The 23,760-nt window shown below is 43.2% G+C and overlaps 1 protein-coding gene across 1 annotated transcript in view; it reads left to right on the forward strand.

Moving 5' to 3' along the window:
- Positions 1-23,760, forward strand: part of LOC310985187 (cadherin-2-like) — a 106,411-nt gene that overhangs the window by 62,230 nt on the left and 20,421 nt on the right. Inside the window, exons 11-14 of the mRNA XM_083970696.1 lie at positions 1,216-1,358; positions 6,447-6,680; positions 8,798-9,031; positions 14,273-14,412. Coding sequence (XP_083826822.1) covers positions 1,216-1,358; positions 6,447-6,680; positions 8,798-9,031; positions 14,273-14,412 — 751 coding nt within the window. The remainder of the gene's footprint in view (positions 1-1,215; positions 1,359-6,446; positions 6,681-8,797; positions 9,032-14,272; positions 14,413-23,760) is intronic.

Genomic DNA, 23,760 nt, shown 5'->3' on the forward strand with positions numbered 1-23,760 from the left:
TGACCAAAGCATGTCACAGACATGTCTTTAAGACACCTGGGAACTATTTTAATTTGTGGAAAGGCGGCATAATATGTCTCCTTTAATATCAGATAAGTGCACCTTTAGTTCAAACACAGTGGAGACATCTGAATCACAGAGGTTGAAGATTCTGTTCATGGTTCTTACACCCTATGTCATTCAATACAATCACAAATCATAGTATAATGTCACTACAAGTGCATTCAGGAGCTTCACCACTTCAGCCTCCTTCAGGACTGGGGCGTTTCTTTGTCTGTTATCACTTGGTGGTCACTAGTGTGATGGCTGCCTGATGACTATGACCTTGGTAAATTTGAGAATTAATTTATCCCCTGTTGATGTAGAGCTGTCCAGGTGCAAGTGACCTGATTGTATAATACAGTTTGCTGTGTGTGCCTCTGCTGCATGCATGCGGTCCTCTGCAGCCTGGCTCTCAGATAAAAGCCGGAGGATTTCTGTGGCACACGCCGGCTGGAGGGATTCTCTCTCTCTCTCTGTTCGACGAGCAGCAGAGCCTGCAGGACTGCTGCGTTCTGTCCCCGGCCGTCTTTCTTTCACCGCATCCCACTATTTTGTTTCTAAATGCAGTTGCTCAAGTCTGCGTAGCCTAGCAACAGCCAATGGTGGACACTCAACTGTGTTCACAAAAACACGCAAGTGCACACATGCTGACACAGATAAAGAGAGTGTATTGTACGCCGCGGAGCCGACCGGGGGGAGAACATCTTGGTGTCAGATTTTTCTTCCTGTGTCGCTTTGTGTTGTGCAGTTAGCTGCTCTTCAGACGCTTCCTCTTTATCTTACTAATTAACAACAGGTAAAAACGGGCCACTCCGCTCCGTCATGGCCGCCTCACGTCGCACGGTCGCTCTGCTTTCTTTGTTCATTCACAGTGTTGTTTGAAATGTGAAACATGATAAATCACCAAGGCTTCCTTCTGTTCACTGACTGCAATTCAAGATCAAACATTTCCACTGATAAACACATGTTGTGATATAATGTAGGAGTCCGTTAGAGGCAGAGTTGTTTCCAGCTGGAGTAAGTGAATGAGACTGCTGCAGCCTCCATACATCAGCTCCCTCTAGCAGCTTGGCCTGGATCCAGGCAGCAGCTGAAGACGCTGCCTCCCTCTCTCTCACACACTGTCTCTCCCTCCCTCTCTCTCTCTCTCCCTCTCTCTCCCTCACAATCCAGGTACTCCAAGATGTACGACCCTGCCAACTGGCTGGAGATTGACCCAGTTAACGGCCGGATTTCCACCATCGCCATCCTCGACCGAGAGTCTCCCTACGTCAAGAACAATCTGTACAATGTCACCTTCATGGCCTCTGATAACGGTGAGACCTGCCCGTGTCCTGCAGTGACCTTAACCCCCCCTCCACCCCCTCACACACAGACACACACTCACTGCTTTGTCAATAGCTGCAGTCATCCTGGGTTAGTGTGGAGTCAGTGTCTGCAGGCTGGAAACAGCGTTGGGGAACAGCAGCTAGTGAGGCTACGAGCTAACGCACCGCTATGGAATTAATTACACATTATTATTCAGCAGTTTTGTCATTCATTCGTTAGAGAAGATTGAGAAAATAAAACACAACATCATTACATGAAGCTTCAATAGCAGCATAGCTGTGAAAGTGGCTGCTCTACCGGAAACATGTTTTCAACTCACCTGCTCTTACTTCCTGATTGAGAAGTCTGGACCTGTCTGGTCAGCAATCTGCTCGCTCCAGGAGGAAAGAGCAAAAAGTACAGATAGCCAAATGATAGCTTTTCTTTTTTTTATTGAAAGCGGGACACTTCGGACTTTACAGAGAGTCAACTGGTGTGTCTGTAGCTCACCCAGAAGAAGTGGAGTAGTCGGCCAAAGTCCTATAGGAGACCTGTGCACCTTCACATATGTGCCAAAGAGAGCCTTTATTCTTTTTCCCTTAATCCCCAACACCTCAAAGAACAGTTCTATAGTGTCTTAAAAGAAGTTTATGATAATTTTCTCTGTTTCAAACAAATATATGTGAAGTATTTTTTTTCTTTTTCCTTTCTTTTTCTGATCATATAGCTTTTTCTACATTCATATGACACCAGTACATAGTGAATATTCTGAAAGAGCCAGGTTGACTTGAAAAAAAGTGTTGTCAGTAACTTGATTGTGCATTACTGTACAGGGCTGAGGTTTTACAAGCATTACAGTAATACACAAGGAGACAAGACGAGAGATATCAGAAGAAAATGCCATAAACTCTTAATATTTGATTTGATCAGATGATCTGTTTGTGGGGCAGCACTGTGGGGTAGTGGTAGGCTTGTGCCGATCGGCAATCTGATCGTGGATCTGCGATTAAGAGGATGATTGATGATGGTTTTTTTCTTGCTGATGTTATAAAACACATACATACTCGCTGCTTGTGCTCTGGCTCAGCTGACTGACGCCAGAGCATGTGAGTGGAGCGGAGGAATGGACAGACAGTGGTGCAACGGATTGATGCATGGATATCGTTAAGAAATACACTCATAATCAATAAAGCTACTAATAATATAATTGAATGTGAAATGACAGTGAATGGTCAGGAAAGCTGGTAGCTTTTAATTGTTTATTTGTTAGTTTTTGATACAAGGACTTGACTAAACTATGCATGACAACATGCAGTATCTGTCAGCGCTCTGTAATTATCTGGTAGTGACAGAGTGTGACAGCAGCCTCACACTCAGAATGAGTCACTACCCACCTTCTGAACCAGCGACCAAACATCCACAACAGAGAGGTGACTCTGAACGCAGCCTGATGATTCATTAACTAATCGACTGCACAGTCAACGTCTTAAAGGTTCCACACTTCACAGATTCACACACCATATTTCAGATTTTGCCCTTTAACATCGGGCATGTTTGTGGAGGTACAACAGCACAAATCCAATAGACTGAAAACATCATGGCAGCAGAGAGAGGAGACTGTGACCACTTGTCTCTGTCTTGTTTCACTGAGCTGTTTATGGGCAGGTACAATGTTGAGTTATGAAGCTCCTTGTTTTCCTCCTCTACTGTGTTTCATTCATCAGTGGTGATCCATCAGATTGATCTGGTTTTAAGAACCAGGTTACAGGTGAAACACTCAGAGAAATCAAATCCTGCAAAGTTGGATGGTGGGCCCAGGTGGGCTTGGTGACTGCTTTGTTGTGACATCACAAAGTGACATAAGTCCTGACAGCTGATTTTGAGGCCAAATCTCTGAATACAGGCTGTGGCCATTTCTCTGTGGACTGAGGCTGTGATACTTTTTACAGTATTAATACAGAACCTAGAGCTGCTTTATATTCAAATCACACAGGGTATCTACCTTTACTATATGGAACCTTTAAATATTTACCCTTTAACCAACATCCACCAGTTTAGACTGGAAATGATGCAATTTTACTGAACAACTGTTAGTTTTGTAATTATGTACAAATACATAATTATACAGTGTTACAGTATAATACAATATGAGATAGATAAATTAATAAGATATAAGTAATATGTAATATTATTATATTAAATAGAGGTTATAAATTACGGAAGCGCATTGCATTCACTTGATAAAATAAAATTTAGACACCTTATCTCGTAATTACGAGATCTTTTCTCGTAATTACGAGATCCTGATGTCGTAATTACGAGATCTTTTCTCGTAATTATGAGATCCTGATGTCGTAATTACGAGATCTTTTCTCGTAATTATGAGATCCTGATCTCGTAATTATGAGATAAAGAAAAAGGAATGTCTATAAGTCCGCTCTTGTCTCAATCAGAATTGACCGTCCGTGGTAGTACAGTGGATAGAGCAGTTACCGCTCACACGGGAGACTGAGGATCGAGTCCCGTGGGGGGCTTATCATTTGCATGATGTTTTTTAATTTGGAATTAATTATTCTGAATTAAATAGTTTGGAATCAAAATATTCTCCTTCGAGTTTACATGGAAATAATAATTCAGAATTGGGGTTAACATGGAAAACACATTAAATCGCCTTTATTTAATTCTGCTTAACGTCTGGGGGTCGGGAAGCGTTCTGATTGGACAGGGGGTACACGTGTTACGTATTTACGTCTACCGGTGTGTGAAGTGAACTGAGCTGCAGCCGCGAGCCGCTCCGCTGCTCCTGAACTTAGAAGCAGAAAGTTTCTCCTCTTAACTGCCAGGATGGCCTTCCCTGGGTGGGGAGGGCGAAGCTCACTGATCGCCTCCCCCGCCTGGCCGCCCCCAGCGGCGGCGGTGCCGGGCTCACACACCCTCACTGCCAGGATCGCCTTCCCTGGGTGTGAGCCCGGCCGCCGCCGCTGCTCCGGCGGTGATCCTGGCAGTGAGCTTCGCCTCCCCCTCCGGAGCAGCAGCAGCAGCAGCAGCAGCAGCAGCAGCGGCGGCCGGGCACCGGGGTCTGTGAAGCAGGTTCATGAAGCCTGGTTGTCCCGACATGTCTCACTCACGTTATGTTGTGTGTGTTGTAGCCTACTTTTCGGCTACAAGACAACATAACGTTATGTTGTGAGTTGAGTCATGTCGGGACAACCAGGCTTCATGAACCCGCTCCACAGACCCCGGTGCCCGGCCGCCACTAGAGCAGCGGCGGCGGCGGCGGCCAGGCACCGGGGTCTTTTATACAGTCTGGCGTGTATGAACGGCACAATCGGTTAACGTGGGCCGGTGTGTCCCCCGCCGGCTAATAATGTAGGCTACAGTGACCTAATATACAAAACAAGAACGATCTGCCCCACCAAGGATTCGATCCTCAGTCTCCCGTATAGTTAGCAATTGCTCTAACCACTGCACCACCGTAGCATTCATTTATTGAGACAACAAGAGCGGATTTATAGACATTTCCTTTTTCTTTATCTCATAATTACGAGATCTTTTCTCGTAATTACGACATCAGGATCTCATAATTACGAGATCAGGATCTCGTAATTACGACATCAGGATCTCGTAATTACGAGAAAAGATCTCGTAATTACGAGATAAGGTGTCTAAATTTTATTTTATCAAGTGAATGCAATGCGCTTCCGTAATAAATAATAACAAATAGTGTGTTTTTTTTTGTTTTGTTTTTTATCTGATCAGCATTGTCCAGTGAAAAACCTATTTGAGCTTCTAAATTTCATTCTTCATGAAGTTTTGAAAATAAAAACCTGGAGACAGAGGCTGAACAGTATCACATCCTCTCTGATGGAGAGGACACAGCGTTCTTTCGTGCCCGAGGTCACATGTCATGAGATGAAGTATTTCTCTTATTCCACATGATGGAGCGACTTCTCCCCATAAACAACAGATCACACTGTCCACCTTAAATCACACACATTTAAACTCTGTAATCAAATGTCCTGATCCGGTGGTTTACAGGACACAGTGGGCCCACTCATTTGTAATGGAGATGGTTTCCTGTTCATTCAGCGTGATCCACAAAGTCTCCTCCCCCGATCACAGCCCTGCTCACAGCCACAGAAAAGAGGATTCTCTGTTTGAAAGTAGAAAATGGCAGAAGAGGATTTTTCATTCAGCAGCAGCTCCATCATCCTTCCTCTCTCCGTACACAGGCCTCGCTGTGCTCCGAGCCTCCTGCTTACTCATCCTTACATGCTCCGCAAGGAGTTCACTGATACACTCACGCACTTGAGCAAATACAGGCTGCGCGGGAGGTTACATGTCTGCAGTGTCTCTGCTGTCACCATATGTGCATCTACTGTTTCTGAGCTTTGCTTGGGTTTACACTGTGTCCATGGAGACACAGGACCTGCACTCATCTCTGGCAACTGGTGCAATGGCCTTGTCTCTGTTAGGAACAATGTGCTTGTGCTTTGTAGCAACACTTAGCCACATGCATTCAAACATCTACTATATAAACTAAGCCTTGTGAAGCACACTTTAACTCTAGTCCATTTAAAGGCGTAGGCTGGTATCTTTGTTGATTTTTCTTTACCTCATGGGACATAGTTTGTTTTCATAATCAGCATTGCTTATCTTTACTATTGGATCCTTCTGTTTTCTTGGTTGAATGGCTGTGTAGAGAGAATCCAGCTGCAGGCTTCATACCAGGAGCCTGTACGCATGATCTGTAGCGGTCTGCTTTGCTATTTTCCAGTAACATTACAGTGATCAGCCAAACACCCAAGGGAGTCAGGCTCTTTGCTTTAATCACACTCAACACTTAAACTATTTTCCTGACTGAAATCGTCTAACAGATTTTATTATGAGGTTTATTGTGGCGTAGAATGAGCAGCTCTCATCTGTTTTCTCCTCCAGCTTTGTAATGAAAACATGTCCATCACGAACACTGGGCAGGGGATGTTTGAACTCACATCAACTGCCTGATAGATTACAAATGCGTTGTGTATTGTTTTGTTTTTTTCAATAATTCATAGAAAATCATGTAAAACATATTTTTTTTATCCTCTGTCCAGGTATTCCTCCTGCCAGTGGGACAGGCACCCTTCAGATGTATCTGCTGGACATTAATGACAACGCTCCTCACGTGTTCCCTCCTGAGGTGGAGATGTGTGAGAGGCCTGATCCCAACGCCATCAACATCACAGCCAGTGACCCGGACCTGAACCCCAACGCTGGACCCTTTGCCTTTGAGCTGGCCAATCGACCAGCTGATGTCCGCCGCAACTGGACGCTCAACCGCGTCAACGGTCAGTGTCCAATGACGTCGCTCTATGACCCTCTGCTGCTGCTTTATGAGGGGAATAGGTCTACACTGAAGATAAAAAACAATGCTACTCATATAGTCACTCTGTATCATGAGGTGATGACAGTCACACAGCCTTCCAACCAGCCAGTTTAATTACACATTCATAAGGATGATGTTATTCTAGTCTTAACCCTTTACCTACTGAGGCTTAAAACATACAGTATAAAACAAAATATGGACATATTTGTTATTACGTATGGCTATAAAATGGTCAGAAAATGACCCTATGTCTTTGTGCTTTTACCTCTTTCCCCGGATTACCTAAAGGTTGAGCCTGGAATTTTTTGTCCAAAAATAAAAGCTAGACTTATACAAATGAAATCCATCTTCATCATTTCTGGGTCTGGACAGTGTTTTCTCTCCAGTCAATGACAGATCTCAGGTGAAGCTACGTGCAGCAGAGTAGGGCTCAGGGTTGCTAGCCCCACTAGCTGTCCCGTTAGCGAGTTAGCATGTCTCTCTCTAGCTTAGCAGCAGCAGTCAGGACCGCAAAGAAAAAGAAATACAGTCTGAGTGAAGCTGGAGCTGCGGACGGATACCTGGACGTCACAGACAACTAAAGCATCGACTGGTAACAAGTATGAGGGCCGTTGTGGTGAGCTAGCTCAATGCTAACTTCGGGTAGCAGTAGCGGTTAGCATCCGCTGCAAACACCCTCTTCCCAGCTCACCACAACAGCCCTCCTGCTCGTTACAACATAACACTGGAGGCTCCCATTGTTGGTGACGGTCGGGTATTGTTAGTGAGGAAAAATACTGTTACTGGACATAACGTTTTCATTTGACATTTGAACCTATACATGTTGAAAATCTTGGTATTTTTTTGAGTCTATGCTCTGGGTTTACAAAAGAAACAGTACAAAACTCTATTCACAGGCAAAGAAGTTCAGACTATATAGGTGAAAAGACATGCACACACTCGCTTTCACACTATTTTATTCAAAAACACCACATGATTGCTCCATCTTTCCTTTCTCCACTCTAACTCTGTCCGTTTTCCCTCCTTTCAAAATGAAATTGCAGGCATTATGGTAATATAGGCTATATAATATAGAAGGAGAGCACAGATTCTCAGCTCTCCATCAGCATTGGAATTTTTCTGATTGGACGAACTATGGCAGAGTTACGGTAATTATAGCAAACATACCGCATTATCGCAGTAGATAAAAGGTTAAAGCACTTTTATACAGCTTTTTTTTGACACATCAGGGGCAACTCAGGGTTCAGTATCTTGCCCAAGAGCACTTCAAGCTGGGAGATCAAACAACCAGACTGATTTAGTGGACAGTTGCTAGTTCTCAACTCCTCTAGATGGGTGTTGATGTGTGTAATGGAATAAAAGAAACAATAAAAAGCCTTTTAGGTGTTCAATATAAGGGGATTTAGTTGCTGTTGCTGCATTTCTAAACTAGTTTGAAAAAGCAAAGATGAATAAAAAGCTTCTTTTCATGTCTATCATTGTGGGAAGATTATTTCAGAGAACTAGAAATCCTTGACTTACCCTTTATTGTGTAGCTTCTTCTAACATTTTTTATTCAATTCAAAGCAAAATGACCATGTTGAAGTGGGTTAGGATCTGGGATGCCTTGCAAGGTGAATGACAGTTATATCTATTGACATTTTAAAAGAGTGTATCAATGCTTGTGTACAGCATTAGATAGGTCTGTGGCGTTGGAAGTTTTGAAAACATCCATCCGTTTTCTAATGCTGGGTGGGAATCAGGCCGTCGTGCCCACAGGTTCAGTGAGGTAGTCTAGATCTCCCTCTCCCCTCTAATGTTTTCCAGTTCCCCCTGTGTGGTGCCCTGCATTACAGCTGGCACTGCCCCAGTCTAATGCTCCATCATACCAGCACTCAGGTTGTTGCCGTTCTGTGGCAGGAGCTGTTTATTCTCCTTCAGTGACTAATAGATTTTTGTGGGTTTGAGCTCAGTTAATGGTTTGAAAAAAATCTCCCTCTGAAGTAAGTACCATTAGCAGCCTAAATGAGGTTACTTACCTCTCTTTCTCTCTATTAACTTCTTCATCTGTCTTTCCAACTTCGCCCTGTTGTACCGCAGGTGAGTACGCCCAGCTCCGCCTGCGGATCGGCTCCCTGGCCAGCGGCATCTACGAGGTTCCGGTCATGATCACAGACTCAGGCAACCTGCCCATGTCCAACACCTCCTACCTCAGGGTCAAGGTCTGCCAGTGTGATCACCATGGAGACTGTGTGGACATGGAGAGAATCATCGCCGCTGGACTGGGCACCGGAGCCATCATCGCCATCCTCATCTGTATCATCATATTGTTAGGTGAACTTCCCACATGCGTGCCCAAACACACACACACACACACACACTCCCAAGCACTTAGAGGACTGAACTGAATGTGAAAACTTAAAGGGATAGTTCAACATTTTGGTTGGCCCATTGCCATAATCCCTATAGTCATACTGTAGCAGTAGGTTTGTTACCTTTAATTGTCGGTGCAAGCTGTTTTTAGAATGGCGGAGCCGAGCCGCTGCTCAGAGCTATGCTACGGATTTCATGGGATTTCTTGGTTTCCCTCATCAAACCCATCAAATACACAATCCAACAACTCCAAAACACTCTGGTGGACAAGTTGTGACCCGCACATTCACCACGCTATGAAATAATAACGGAACGTTACATGACAGTTGTTTTCGAGGCAAATGCAGAGACTGCTTGATGAAAAACTGCCCCAGACAGGAACGCGCATCAGTGGTTTTGCATGAATTTACCTTGAAAACAACACCGTCTCGTAACGTTCCATTATTATCTCATATGGAGAATGTGCAGGTCACAACTGGTCCACCAGAGCGTTTTGGAGTTGTTGGATTGTGTATTTGATGGGTTTGATGAGGGAAACCAAGAAATCCCATTAGCCTCCGTAGCGTAGCTCTGAGCAGCTCGCAGCTCCGCTCGGCCGTTCTAAAAATAGCTTGCACCAAAATGTTGAACTATCCCTTTAAAGAAGTTTAATATTTTCTCCTGAGTCAACAATCTCAACACCACAGCAGCAAAATGTTTTTGGAATATGAATGGAATACCAACTGGACAGAGGATCCAGCTAGGGGCTTGGTCCATATCCACATGACAGCGTGACACAGCTGTCTAAGATTTGTTGGCTGCATTTGATGCACATCCTCTGTTCCACCCCGCCTTAAAGGTCAACTTATGAACTCATTTTAAAGCAGAAGTAAGCGATATTTTTGTGTTAATATAAGTCTTAAATAGTTATATCTTCCGACAGCAATCACTTACATAGAGTGTTTTGACCGAAACACGGGTCTCTCAGTCACTCTGCTCTGCTCTGAGCCGAGGAGAAAACTTTTCTCGTATCCTACAAGTTTTATCCAATGAGGAGAGAGAACGGCATGAAGGGCTGTGTGTGCAGCCAAGGGATGCGCGTGAATGTGGTGACGTAAGGACGAGGACCAATAGATCCATGACGAGGGCGGGGACTGCTAACTCCATCGGCTGACAAGAAGTTATGGTGTGTTCAGGGCAACTCGTAACTCGTGTTTTTCCGACCTGTGAAGTCGTACCAATTCGATCTGGTGCGAGTTCACAGGTCGGAAGTTACGAGTGGCCGTTATAGTGACTTTCACAGGCAACAGGTCGGAGAAACGCAAGTTGCGGGTTGCCCCAGTCCAGTCCAACGCTACAAAGTTGTAAGTTGTGACTTGAAGCTGTAACTTACGGTTTCAAAAGCCTGCCTGGAACGCAGCATTAGCCAAAATGACCGGATCGCTTACTTCTGCTTTAATGTTCAAGAACCTAGTTTGAGATGACTGAGTTATTCTGCTGGAAGTGCAGTAGGTCAGTAGGTCCACTGTGGTCATACAGGGGTGGACATGGTCAGCACAAATACTCTGGTAGACTGTGGTGTGTGCACTATACTCGGTTGGTACTAAGGAGTCCAAAGTGTGCCAAGAAAACACCCCCCACACCACGACACCAGCACCAGCACCACCTTTGTTTGAACTTCAGCAGATCATTCTGACCATGTCTACATGCCTACAAGTGTTGAGTTGCTGCCATGTGATTGGACTCGTAGATATTTGCACAAACAAGCAGTTGAACAGGTGTACCTAATGTGTGGATATCTTTATGAAACAGCTGTATGGATGACCTTTGACCTGTGGAGATACCACCTGCTTGAAGCCATCATTAGGTTGACGTCTTCAATTATCCAGGAGTAATTAATTAACAGTACTGGATCGTCACACAGCCCTGCTAATATGGCTGCAGCTGAACCTACTCTCGGCTTCACATCCAAACAACATGGATTAGTTCATCTCATTATTGCCTTTATAATTGCTTCTGCCAGAGACTATACAGACAGATTTGTTGATACAAGTGTTCTATTGTAACTACAGTCTGCAGCGCCGCGTCAGCTGCAAGTTGTCCAGGCACAGATCCCAGAACTGATTCCAACATGGTTTCGGCAGATAATTGTCGTCAATTATCTGCTTGTTAACAAGTAGCACTTGATGATTTCCCTCCAAAACACTGCAGGTGAGTAGACAGGCGAGGAGCAACAGCTCCCACTCAGTGAGAGGCGGCGAGTGTGTAGCGGTGGACTGGGATTTGCTGTATCAGACGTTACAAAGATCAAGACTTCGAATAGCAGAGGAGTGTTCAAGCACTTGTACAAAAGAGACAGAGCCTCAGCCCTGCTGCTGCACGCAATGATTGCATCACACTTTTAAAATAAGTGAGAGTGATCTGGGGTTACAGGGAGTTTCACCCGCTAGAAGCTTTTTACATCAAATCACAATGTTTGATCAAACAGTTTGAAGTAACCTGCTGAGCTTGTGGGGATGCACAGCTCATTTTATAATGTACATGCATCTCATCACAACATGATAATGAAAATAATGAATAAGGAGTTTCACAGATGCTTCTTACATCTTAGTCAAAGCCGTATTTTGGTTTAATGAGTGACATGGTCTGAATTTTCTGTTCGAAGCGTTGCTATGGCAACACCATCATGAGCTTTGTAAAAGTTAGAGGGGCTGTTTGTTTGTTGTTTGAAGGGGGCAGAAAGGAAAAAAAGGGAGAAAAGGAAATAAGAGCAGCGGGAGTACAAAGCTGCTGACTCCGACCCGAAGACGGAGCGGCTGACTTCAGGTTGGGCCCCTGAGCGGCCGATGGAGCGAGGCCCCGGTGGAGCTTGTGTTAAAACAACCTGGACGTGTTTGTGTGGCTGCGAGGCTCTGAGCTGCCAGCATCCAGCCAGCCAGCCTCCCCGCTGCTTCCACACAGCAAACCTGACTAATGGTGACAAGACTTTTCTCAAATCAGCTCTCCGGGGTTTAAATCGTCCTCACTCAGAACTTCACTCAGCGCTCTAATGTGTTTTTGGCCCGTGCAGGTGCAGTAGTGTGGGCTCGCTCTCTCCCTCCCTGGGCTTATTATCTCATACATTTTTCAAACCTGTCAGTTGTGTCAAAATAAGAGCAGAGTTTTCTTAAAGCACTCCAGTCCAACATGATGAGGATTTCAGCAGTTGAACCGAGCAGGATGTGAGGAGATGGCGTAGGCTTGTTAATGATAAGCTGGTCTCCTTTGAGTCTAATCAGTGAATTTAGAGGAAATTTGAAATTTGAAGAAAGTTAATCAGCTAACCCCTGTGACCAATGGTGACTGATTGAAGAATGCACAGCTGGAGGATGTATGATAAGCTCTTGACTTCACACAGTCTCTTCACTCATCTTTCAGTTGTTCTTCTGAATCTGGATTAGCTGTGTTGAGACTGAACACAGTGATACATGTCAGAGTTTACTGGGGTAACCTGACACAGTTAACCTATCAGAAATCTCCTTTTCAAAAGCAGCCAGCTGGGTTTTTACAGTCTGAGGACCAGCATCAGAAGCATCATCAGCTATTAGATTGGATATTAGATATAAGGAGTGAGCACAGAGAAATGACTTGTTATTATAAAATGTCTCTGGCCTGTTATTGTACATCTCAAGGCTGTACGGTGCCTTGAGATGTACTGTCGGTAACTGTTGACCTCTGACTTTTATATTCTGTTTACACTTATGGCAAAACTTTATGTATGATCTGAGAATCTGACCAGATCACTGTGCATGATGACCGTGCTTCTACCACCACTGTCAGGCTATGTTTAGCTTTGGCTGCAGGAATACTAATGACCTCCCCGTCAAGAAATTAGCTGTGTGTTACCATGGTACCTAGAAATGTGGCTGCACTTAAACTTAACAGTGAGACACTACAGGTGGATAGGGTAAAAACAATTAAATTATCACCATAAAACTTTCCAAGTGTATTACTTACATTAAGACTAATATTTGTGTCCAAAGTTTTTCCAAATGTTATGTTTAATTATGCAAATTAGGTATGCTGTAATAAAATATGTGCTAATTTGCATAATTGTCCAAAACAGAAATCTGAACACTTTCAAAATTCTTGTTTTATTTTGTTGCCATAATAGAGTCAAAAGTTTTTACAGAAGGGATTTTGGATATCTCTTTTCATCTCCCCATGAATGAGGAAAATACTGTCACCAGACCTAAAAAAATGTTTTTCCCTATGATAATAATAAAATGTTTTATAAACTGGGCTGCGAATGGTATATCAACAAACCTCAATGTTAAAACATTTAAATTATAGAAATGAATGCAAGTGCTAATGCAGTTGAATTTCTGGCTCAAATTAAAAAATTGCCTTAAAGGATTTGTATAGTAAAATTCCATTAATTGTTATTGGTAACCATACTTTTACGATTTGTTGCTGATACAAAGGAAATGGCCATTTTTAGAGCCGATAACACTGTGCAGGGGAGAGAACTTTACAGAACAGACACAGAGCAGTATGTGGCGGTAGAATGTGAACTTTTGGTGAATTTAAGAGAAATCTACTGATGAAAGAAGACAAAGTCAGGTGTATTTTCTACCATTTCTTTCCACTAGTCTGAAGGAAGACATGTTATGGAAGCAAAATAGCCCAAAATCTCAAAATTGATCAGTGCATGAAAAAACAATGTTTTTGCCAGTAGTGTCTCAGCTTAAATTCAAATTACATTCAGACTCTCCAGTGGAAGAATTGTGGTGTTAACTGCATGGCTCCATTTTCTACTGCTGCTGCTGGAAGAACAGGAGTGCTCCTTCTTTGCAGACTACATCCACACACACACACACACACACAACAATTTAGCTCAGAAATAGTCTCCATCCAGATCAACACACCTGAGAACTCCCTGCATACTGAGCAGTCACATGTGTGAGCCAGTGCAAACAGGAAGCAGCTTGTCTATTCTGCAGCTGATTAGAGAATGACTCTGAGGAGGAACAGTAAAGCCAGCTGCAGTGTCACAATATGGAATTTAACTGGTACAGAGACCAAGTCAGTGTAACGCATCGGTCGTGTTGGTTTTACCACTGCTAGTCGAGGCTGATCAGTCCATCCGGACTACCACACCTCAGACCTCCAGGGCTGTGTGGACAGGAGGAGGGTTAGTGGTGTGAATCCTCACATTAAACGGCATCTTCTCTCCCCCTACAGTGCTGGTGCTGCTCTTCGTCATGTGGATGAAGAGGAGGGATAAGGAGCGTCAGGCCAAGCAGCTCCTCATCGATCCTGAGGACGACGTCCGAGACAACATCCTCAAATACGACGAGGAGGGAGGTGGAGAGGAGGACCAGGTACACACACACGCGCACACACACACACACACACACACACACACACAAAGAAACATCAAAACTCGTGCTGCCCAACACAAGTCATTTTAGGTTGACCTGTGTTCATCAGCAACTCCTCCTCTTCCCAAAAACCTACTGGCTACCACACACACACATTGCACACACACACACACATTGTGCAGACAGTCTCAGAAACATAACCAGACCACAGAAGACACATAGTGTTGGCACTCAGACACACACCCCGCTCCTCTGCAGCTTTCAATCATCTGTCCTCCAGCTAAGATTAAGTGTACCACAAAAGAGGACCTCGAAACAGAATTAATTGCTTTCTGTACGAGAACAATTTCCTGTGTCCCTCCACGCTGCTCTTCTGCTGGAGCACATAAGCCGCTCCGCACGTCTGCTGGGAAGAGGTTTAACCCTCGATCACCCAGACAGCCAGCGGCCACAGAGCGTGCTCTACCTGATACAGCAGTACAGCAGTAGAGGATCTCTACTGTACAAACCTGCACACCCCCCTGCCAGACACAGACAGTAGCTATGTTTACATGAGCATCATTTCTTAATCAGATTAAAAATTTGAGGGATTGGAAAATCCAAATCCACTGTTTATTTTCGAGATTTCAAGAATTTAAGATGTCAAGAAATGTATTTCTCCATTTTGTGCACAGCAAGCTGGGTACAACAGGAATTCTTGTGTGGAGTTCCCCACAGGTCAGACATAAAAGATTATTAAAAAGATTAAAAGACTTGTTGAAAATAGTGAGTCAAGACAAAAATAAATAAGGAAAAAAATATTGGCGCAAAATCACAAAATCCGCGTAAACATGCACCAAGCTTTATTCAGAATAGCAGCATTTTGACATGCGCAGAGTTGTCTAATTTCCCTAAAACAACAGCAGAAGAAGAAGTTGTATACAGAAGCACATTGCATTCACTGGATTAAACAAAAAATTAGACACCTTTTCTCGTAATTACGAGATCAGGATGGAAACGTTTTTCAAACACAAATGATGCCTCTGTCCCATTGTAATACGTAGACTACAGTACGAGCTACAAGGACCAAAACTCAGATTTACATAATAATAATACAGTACAGAGACTCGAGAATCTCTACACACATCAACGGTCTCCTCATGGGCATACTACAACAGCTGTTTTTGGAAAAATGTGCTTTTGCATAATTTTTGTGATTTTTTTATTGGGAATAATAATCAATCACTTCAATATTGATCAATAACTTCACTGTTATATAGTAATTCTAACTAAATTATAAGTAGTAGTAAGTGTGGCAAGTGTCGTAATTACAAGATCTTTTCTTGTAATTACAAGATAAGGTGTCTAATTTTTTGTATGTGTATGCAATGCACTTCTGTAGTTGTACTTCTGCCTGTGCTGTAAACAAACCAATAAACGCAGTAGTGGCTACATTTCCTCATCCACAATTTTTCTCTGCTAGGGATGCACATGATTAACTGTTTAACTGTTAACCGATAACAATAATAACTTTATCTGATTAATACTATCTATAATAAGGATCGGCATATTTTGATTGAGCTTTTTTTTTATTGCAACTTTGGACCCCAGGAAGAATAGTCGCTGACTAATGGGGATCCAAAATAAAATAAATAAATACAAATAAACCACCCCTCTTGATCGGAACACATTTTTTTTTCGATTGAGCTGAATCAGATCAGAATCCTCCAATCGACGTGTTTACATGACACATTTTTAGTCTGATCAGCCCTTAATTCCAAATATTTGTGTCCATGTAAACATAGATACAGTACAGTCACCTGGCTCTGTTTCACCATTGGCTCCACTACAACACAATACAATCTACTGATGAAACGAGACGCTCGCTGCAACCTGCCTGGGTCGGTGTGGAGTCGGTAGAAGGTGGTGACACTGCTGCTGCAGAGATATTTCAGCCTTCAGATCCTTTGTACACCAAAGTTAGTGGGATAAGCATTTTCCTTCAAACCAAAAAGGCGATTTCATTCTGAGGACACACAACGAGCAGTGTCATCACATGCGCTTACAGAGCGCACACACATATACACACACACACATGACAAAATTGAGCTGTGGGTGGCTGTGCAAACTGGTAAAATAAATCCTGAGTTGCTGCTGCTGTCAGTGTCCAAGCTTCTGTGTGAGACGCTCTGATGTGGGATTCTTTCTTTTAAAGACATGTTTCAGGGCTGCAGCTCACTCTTTCATCTCCAAGGTGTTTCTGGTTTAACAGCAAAATACTGGGCAGGTAACTGGTGTGTAGACAGAGTCTGTGCTCTGACAGATATGGAAGCACAGAAAATAATAGCAATGATTACAATGATAATTGTACATTTGCTTTTTCAAGCTGACAGGCCAGAGAAGCAGGGGCCGCCACTAAGATCCCCAAAACTGAATCACAGCTGCTGAATAAATAATAAAAAATGTCCAAAATTCAACAATCCTACTCTTAAACAATGGAAAGTGTGCAGAGACACAGTTTGTCTTGGCTAGAAGGAAGAGACACCAACACATGAGCTATGGCTTTTGGCTCTGGAGTGAGTGCAGAAAGGTTTGTGAGTTAGGATCAGTGTAGACCATTAAAGCGCGTCCTCCACTCCCCTCCTCAAAGTGTTTCCAACCTCAGATGAGCGCAGGAGGCGCCCCCTTTTCAAAGATCAAATAGTTCGACTGGTGTGAGTTGAACTGGGACTCGGAGTCAGCATGAGCTTCCAGATGCAGCGAGGCCAGTTCATCTGTGGAGCCACTAAGATGTGAGCAGAGTAAAACTTGACAGACTGAAAAGCTTCCTGACAGGAAGGAGGTCTGTCAGACTTAAAGGTGGAGTAGGTGATACTGGGAAAAAAAACAGTAAGCAGGGTACATTTTGAAAATACACAATCGAAAAGTCCAAGCCCCTTTCTTTAGACTGCTTTGAAGCCACGCCTCCAGAGCACAGGACTGAAAGATGGGGGAGGGAGGGGCAGATGATAGACACATCACTATCTAATGAATTTGCTAGTGGCGTTGTGATTGGACGGTGTTTTTTTTGACATTTTTCAATTTTTGTGAAAAAGCATTTAAAGGGATATTTCATCATTTTGGCAAATTTGTACGGGGCAGAGACGCGAGCCGCGCAGTATTTCCACGTTTCCTTCATCAAACTAAATACACAATATTTATACCACCCTCCGTGCAGAGCTCACATCTCTGCCCTGCCAATCTAAAAACAGCTTGCACCGACAATTAAGGTATAGGTAATGAACCTACTCCTAAAACTATAGGGATTATGGCAATAGGCAAATTTGTCAAAATGTTGAAATATGTATTTAATTAATTGCCTGCAATCGAGTGTGAAGATGATTTCAAACAATACAGTAAAAATGCTCCAGAAAAAGATCTCCTCCCCTACCTTTAACCTTCGGGCTGAGTGGAGAAGTTCTTAGAGAACCTTCTGGACGATATCCAAGTTGAAACAGGGAACTGGACAACTACCAAGACCTTTGCCTCCATTGGCTGTACCTGCCCTTGTTCCTCTACCTTGGATAGGTGACTGTTCACCAACCCAGGCCAGACAGACAGACAGGGAATGGATGTGTGCAACCAACCAAGAAGAAGATATTCTCACCGTGAGTTGGATCAATTTCCACAAAATGCACCTGGACAGCCTCCGTGTCCCACGCCTCGTGACTTAAAGTTGATTTTACTCCAGTATGACTGAGAGACCTGGACTCTGTCTCAAAGCACAGCGACCACCTGTAAATGTAGTTGTCCAGTCTTGTTTCTTACACCTCAGGACACTCGTAAGATCCTATTAGAATTTAAAGATGGTCTTACATGCTTTCACAGTTAGACGGTCTCATCATTATACATGTCTGAACCAACAGAATTTAAATTACATTTAGTTTGAATTGCAGCATCCAGACTTCTTGCCAGAACTAAAAGAATTGAGCTTAATACTCAAATCCATACATAAACCCATCACCTTTCATCAGCTTGCAGTACATTTTAGAACTGATTTCAGGATTTCATTGATGACTTTTAATTTCACTCTGGACTAGCAACTGAATCTATGTCTCAGACCTACAGTATTGGCCATGTTTGCCCACTCTGTTGAAGAACCGCCCAGAGGAGATTAAATTGGTGAGCTTTTTAGCCTCTCTCAAATCCCATTTAAAGTCTGCCGTATACAGAGTGAAATGGAACAGAGCCAGAACAGTCCACTGTGGAGCCCCAGGGCTGCTCGTCACTGTCCCTGAGACACAGTTACCCAGCCTGACATACTGTGGTCTGCTTGTCAGTTAATCCACAATCCATGACATGAAGCAGAGACCCACCAACATCCCTTTGAGCTGCTCTGTAAGAATCTGGGATGATAAAACATGATTTATGATACATTCAACGTCTGCAGCATGCTCTAACAATACAGTCCCTGACAAAAGTCTTGTCGCTTGGGTACAAGTTGACCTTAAGTGCCCCTCAAATATATGTGCAATCATTTTTTTTTTTTTTTTTTACAAGAAATGGCTAATTTCAACATTTCACAACCGCCGCAAATATTGCAGGAGACCTACTGGAGTCCACATGGATCTGAGATTCACCCAGAAAACAGTTAAGTTTGGTGGTGGAAAAATCATGGTCTGAGGTTACATCCAGTATGGAGGTGTGCGAGAGATTTGCAGGGTGGAAGGCAATATCAATAGCCTAAAATATCAAGAAGTATTAGCTACCTCTTACATTCCCAACCATAAAAGGGGTCAAATTTTGCAGCAGGATGGTGCTCCATCGCATACTTCGATCTCTACAGCAAAGTTCCTCAAGGCGAAGAAGATCAAGGTGCTCCAGGACTGGCCAGCCCAGTCACCAGACATGAACATCATTGAGCATGTCTGGGGTAGAATGAAAGAGGAAGCATGGAAGACGAAACCAAAGAATCTTGATGAACTCTGGGAGGCATGTAAGACTGCGTTCTTTGCTATTCCTGATGACTTCATCAACAAATTGTATGAATCGTTGCCGAACCGCATGGATGCAGTTCTTCAGGCTCATGGAAGTCATACAAGATATTAAATATGGATCTCACAGCACCACTACTTAATTCACTGATGTTGTGCAACATATTTTTGTATTTGAAGTAAATTATTTGTTCAATTTTCACATTACTCTATGTAGGTGACAAAACTTTTGTCTTGCCAAAATCTGACCTTTCTGTGTTCATTAAATGATCAATCTTTTTTCAGTGAAGGACATTTATTTTAGTATATTAAACATCATTTGGGAGGGTTTTAGCTTTCATATGAGCCATTTCTAAAACCAATGGATTAATTAAAAGTCAGGTTATAAGCTGTTGTTTCTGCAAGATGGATGAGTGACAAGACTTTTGTCAGGCACTGTACTGTGAAAATACTGATAACTATGATTATTGTAGTCGTCATAATAATCATATACCATACCATTTTGTCTAGTTGAAGCCAGAGCTGTACCGTCTCTGTTATTATAGAAAATAACCACAGCTCAAAACTAACAAAGGCTTTGACTGTCTCCTGCTCAGCCACTTCTCCTCATCAAACTCACTTTTGCAGTTTGGTTGGTGAGAGACCTCTATCATGATACAACACGCCAGCATGATAAACACAATCAAAGTAGGAAGTCAGTTTTAATGTGATTTTTGAATGATATTCAGGCATATGTTCCTTTATTTCTATTCAGCACACCATGTTAGTATTCCCCGTCCAGTGGACAGGGAGTTGGAGGTCACAGGCAAAAAGCCTGAAGGCTGAAGAACCATTATGCAGGACTAGAGTCTGAAACAGATGATTGTTGCCTAGGAGCCCTGGCGCAGGGACTGACGAAACATTGGCCAACTCGGGTTTTCATCTAGATATCTTGGAGGAATGGAACCTCCCTGTTGACTTTGGCTTCAGCATCAGACAGGAAGGCTGCATGTTAAGTTGTACCTTTTGACATGGGAGTCTAGTCCCACTCATGGTCTCACTTTCTGGAGCCAGACTCTGCGAGAGAAACTGCAGCTTTTGGTACCAGTACTTGACTGTTGGCTGATCACTTCTGGAGGTTGATACTTGGGTAAAAAAAAAAAAAAAAAAGAAGGAATCAAGTTATAAAAACCTGCAGTAACTAAAAAATTACTTCTTGAAAAATCTGAACACACTAACAGTAACCAACACAACCCGAACCCTACAGACAGGAAGAAATTACAAAATAAAACAACCCAGATCCATGATGTCAGATCATAAGAGATTTAAGATTAACTTTATTTGTCCTTGACAGGAAATTTGTCTCGGGCACGGGCGCTGACACAGCTGCCTCCTAAAACCACATCATACATATTCACATATTCACATTCACATTCACATTCACATCATGCATTTAGAGTGCACATAGTAAACACATACACATAGAGAGAGTGCACATACAGTAGTATACACATACACATGGAGTAAACATACACATCTACATACACACAAAGCATAGTGCATATGGTGTACACATTCAACTGTGCAACGAACAAAACAGAAGCCGCAGAAAGTACAGGGTACACGTGGAGCACGTAGACAACCAACAACACCGGCACAGCTTGCCTAATTTGTAATCCATCCACCAATTGGCTAGCCCTCTTATCCAGGTGGGGGCCCAGGGGCCTGGAGCCAAACACCACTCATATTCAACACTACTGGCAATTTGAGAGTCACCTACAGTATGCCTGTGTTTGGACTGAGGGAGAAATCCGAGATACCACTAGCGTTGTAGTACTCAAGACACAGCTGCAGTTTAAACTGTAAATGTCTCTCTGTCATTCGCTCACTTTGGTTTATGGAATGTAATTCAATAACTTAGAGATAAGATAATTAAAATTGTTCTACAAAAGAATCTGCTTGTGTAACCATCTGAAAACCTTGGTTGCACCAGTGTCAAAATAGGGAGGAGACTTCAGCAGGTTCTGTGCTGTGTTCTTCTCTTCAATCCAAATATGGTATAGATTTTCTATAAAAATTATCTTTTCTTTTTAGCTGAGGAATAATGTAAATATCAAGCCCTATGATTATCAGTACTGGCACTGAGTGTAAGGGCAGAGTGTAGATTGTTCATCCACAAGTGCAAAAGAAAAGTTTGTCTGGAGCCCTGGATGGGTCTTTGTTTTTTATAGGCCTACTTTATAATTTATTTTTGTAGCACCCTGTTCAAGGTTGAGTGTGTTCAGTAAATAAAGGCATATAAATGATAAATATTTGATATAATGTTTGTTTTTTTACATTAGTAATTCATTTTACACATAGTTTTGCATTATTTTGGTGATAAATATACACTTTAAGCAACAGAAAATCTGAGGAGCCACTTGTGAAAGGGTGAATGTGACCTACAGTGTAAAGCGCTTTGAGTGGTCCAAGAGTCTAGAAAAGCGCTATATAAGTGCAAGTCCATTTACCATTTACCACTTTACCCGACAGCTTCTTCTTCTATTTTTTAAAGGCTGATTGCAACCAGCCGTTGGAGCCCTATCGCCAACACTTGACAGCGATTATTGCGGATGGAAATGAGCTATTGAGTTGTGTTTTATTGTGTTATTATTGTTGTTGTGTTGTTTTGAGTGTTTTTTTTAAGACATTTACGCCGGTGTCAGCTCCGTCGCTGCTCAAATCAACTACCGCCATTTGCTTCCGCTACGTCACTACTTTTCAAATGGCGGTAGTTGATTTGAGAAGGCGGCCGTTGAGGGTGGAAAAGTGTCCAACGATCCACACTCTATTTTCTGGCAGTTTGAGTGCACCAATTGAGTGTGCATAGGGCACTATATTTTCGCACACTGCTCAGTGTGAACGCACTTATGCACTCAAAATATGAAGTGTAAGTGCAGAAGTATGCGATTTGGGACACACCATTGGTCTTGGTATGCTCTGGTCTCGATTACAACACTGCATACCACCAATATCAGCTCACACCTGCTGACATCTACCGACGCCACTGGTGTTCAAGTTTTATAAACAGACAGTCACCAGCTGAAGCGTCTCATATGAGACTCTGACAACAACCATGTGAGGCGGCTAACAGCTCACTGTCTGGAACAGGATGTGGTGACGTTCCACCTTGTAGCTGTGTGTCTGTGTTGTTTCAGTCAGGTCGGTGTGCTGCTAGTCAGGAGAAGCAGCAGGTCAGTGAGTGAATCAGAGAGGGGCTCTACATGACTGCCTCACACAGCCCCATGAGAAATAACCTTCACTCTCCCTTTTTGCACACCTGGTGATACCAGCTCAGTCTGGTGAGTTCAGGGTTCACACACACACACACACACAGGGGAACCAGGCTTTATTTGAATACAAATGTAGAGCAGTAATGGTCTGGTTTGAACCTGAGGGGGAAAATAGTGACTTAATAAAAGGTTACATAATGCATTAGAGTGAAAAACAATACCAACACAACACAACTTTGACCATTTCAGTGCACATGGGCAAGTCCAGGCCCCTGCACCACATGGTCTGAGCAGCTTACAGGATGAGTGTGATGCAGTTGCAGTGCAGCATGATGATGTGACAGACTGCTCTCTGTGTGTCTGTGTTCACACTGAGAGAATGAAGCTGTCATCAAAGAAGAAAGCTGGCTGTTGTCGGTTGACTGGCAAACACTTTCCTGGGACAGGTGGTGTCTAAGGTCGTTTTCACACCTGACCAAGAGGAACTCGGTTCCATTGTGGAGCTGAAAGTTGTAACATTGTTGTATTTATCACTTGGTTCGCTTCTGCTTTCATTTTTCATTTCTTTTGCCATTTCTGAAGCACATCAAACTTTCTGAATAACGTCACACAGTTGAAACAGGATCTCGTCGATTGGACACATTTGCAGGGGAAATCCCTCCCTCCTCCTGACCCGCAAAAACAAACAGCAAACATGGAGCAGCATGTTAAATGAGCTGTTTTATTACATATACACCACATGTCACCGTATGTGTTGTGTTGACCGTCATTCATAGAACCACAGTTACCTCCATTTTTTTTTTACTTATCAAATGAGGGCAGCTACATTTCACTCTCACAATGAGACTGACTGTGGACGGACTATGAGGTGTTTGTGTTGCTAACATTACAGACGCACAGATGATTGTGTGCACAGATGCACTGTGTATTGCAACACTTTCTACATTTGGCCCGGTGAGCGTTCACACTGCATACGAACCACACCACGGTTCACTTGCAAGTGACCCACATTTTCAGGCAGACCAGAGTTTGCTTGTTTGGTCAGTGCTCCAGAGTAGGGATGGGCTTTCACACCGGCACAAATGAAGCAGATTATCCCAGGAAACAAACTCTGGTCCGTTAAAAACGAACCAGACAGCTCTGGT

Source organism: Trachurus trachurus (assembly GCF_905171665.1).
Source record: "Trachurus trachurus genome assembly, chromosome: 4".
Taxonomy (NCBI): domain Eukaryota; kingdom Metazoa; phylum Chordata; class Actinopteri; order Carangiformes; family Carangidae; genus Trachurus; species Trachurus trachurus.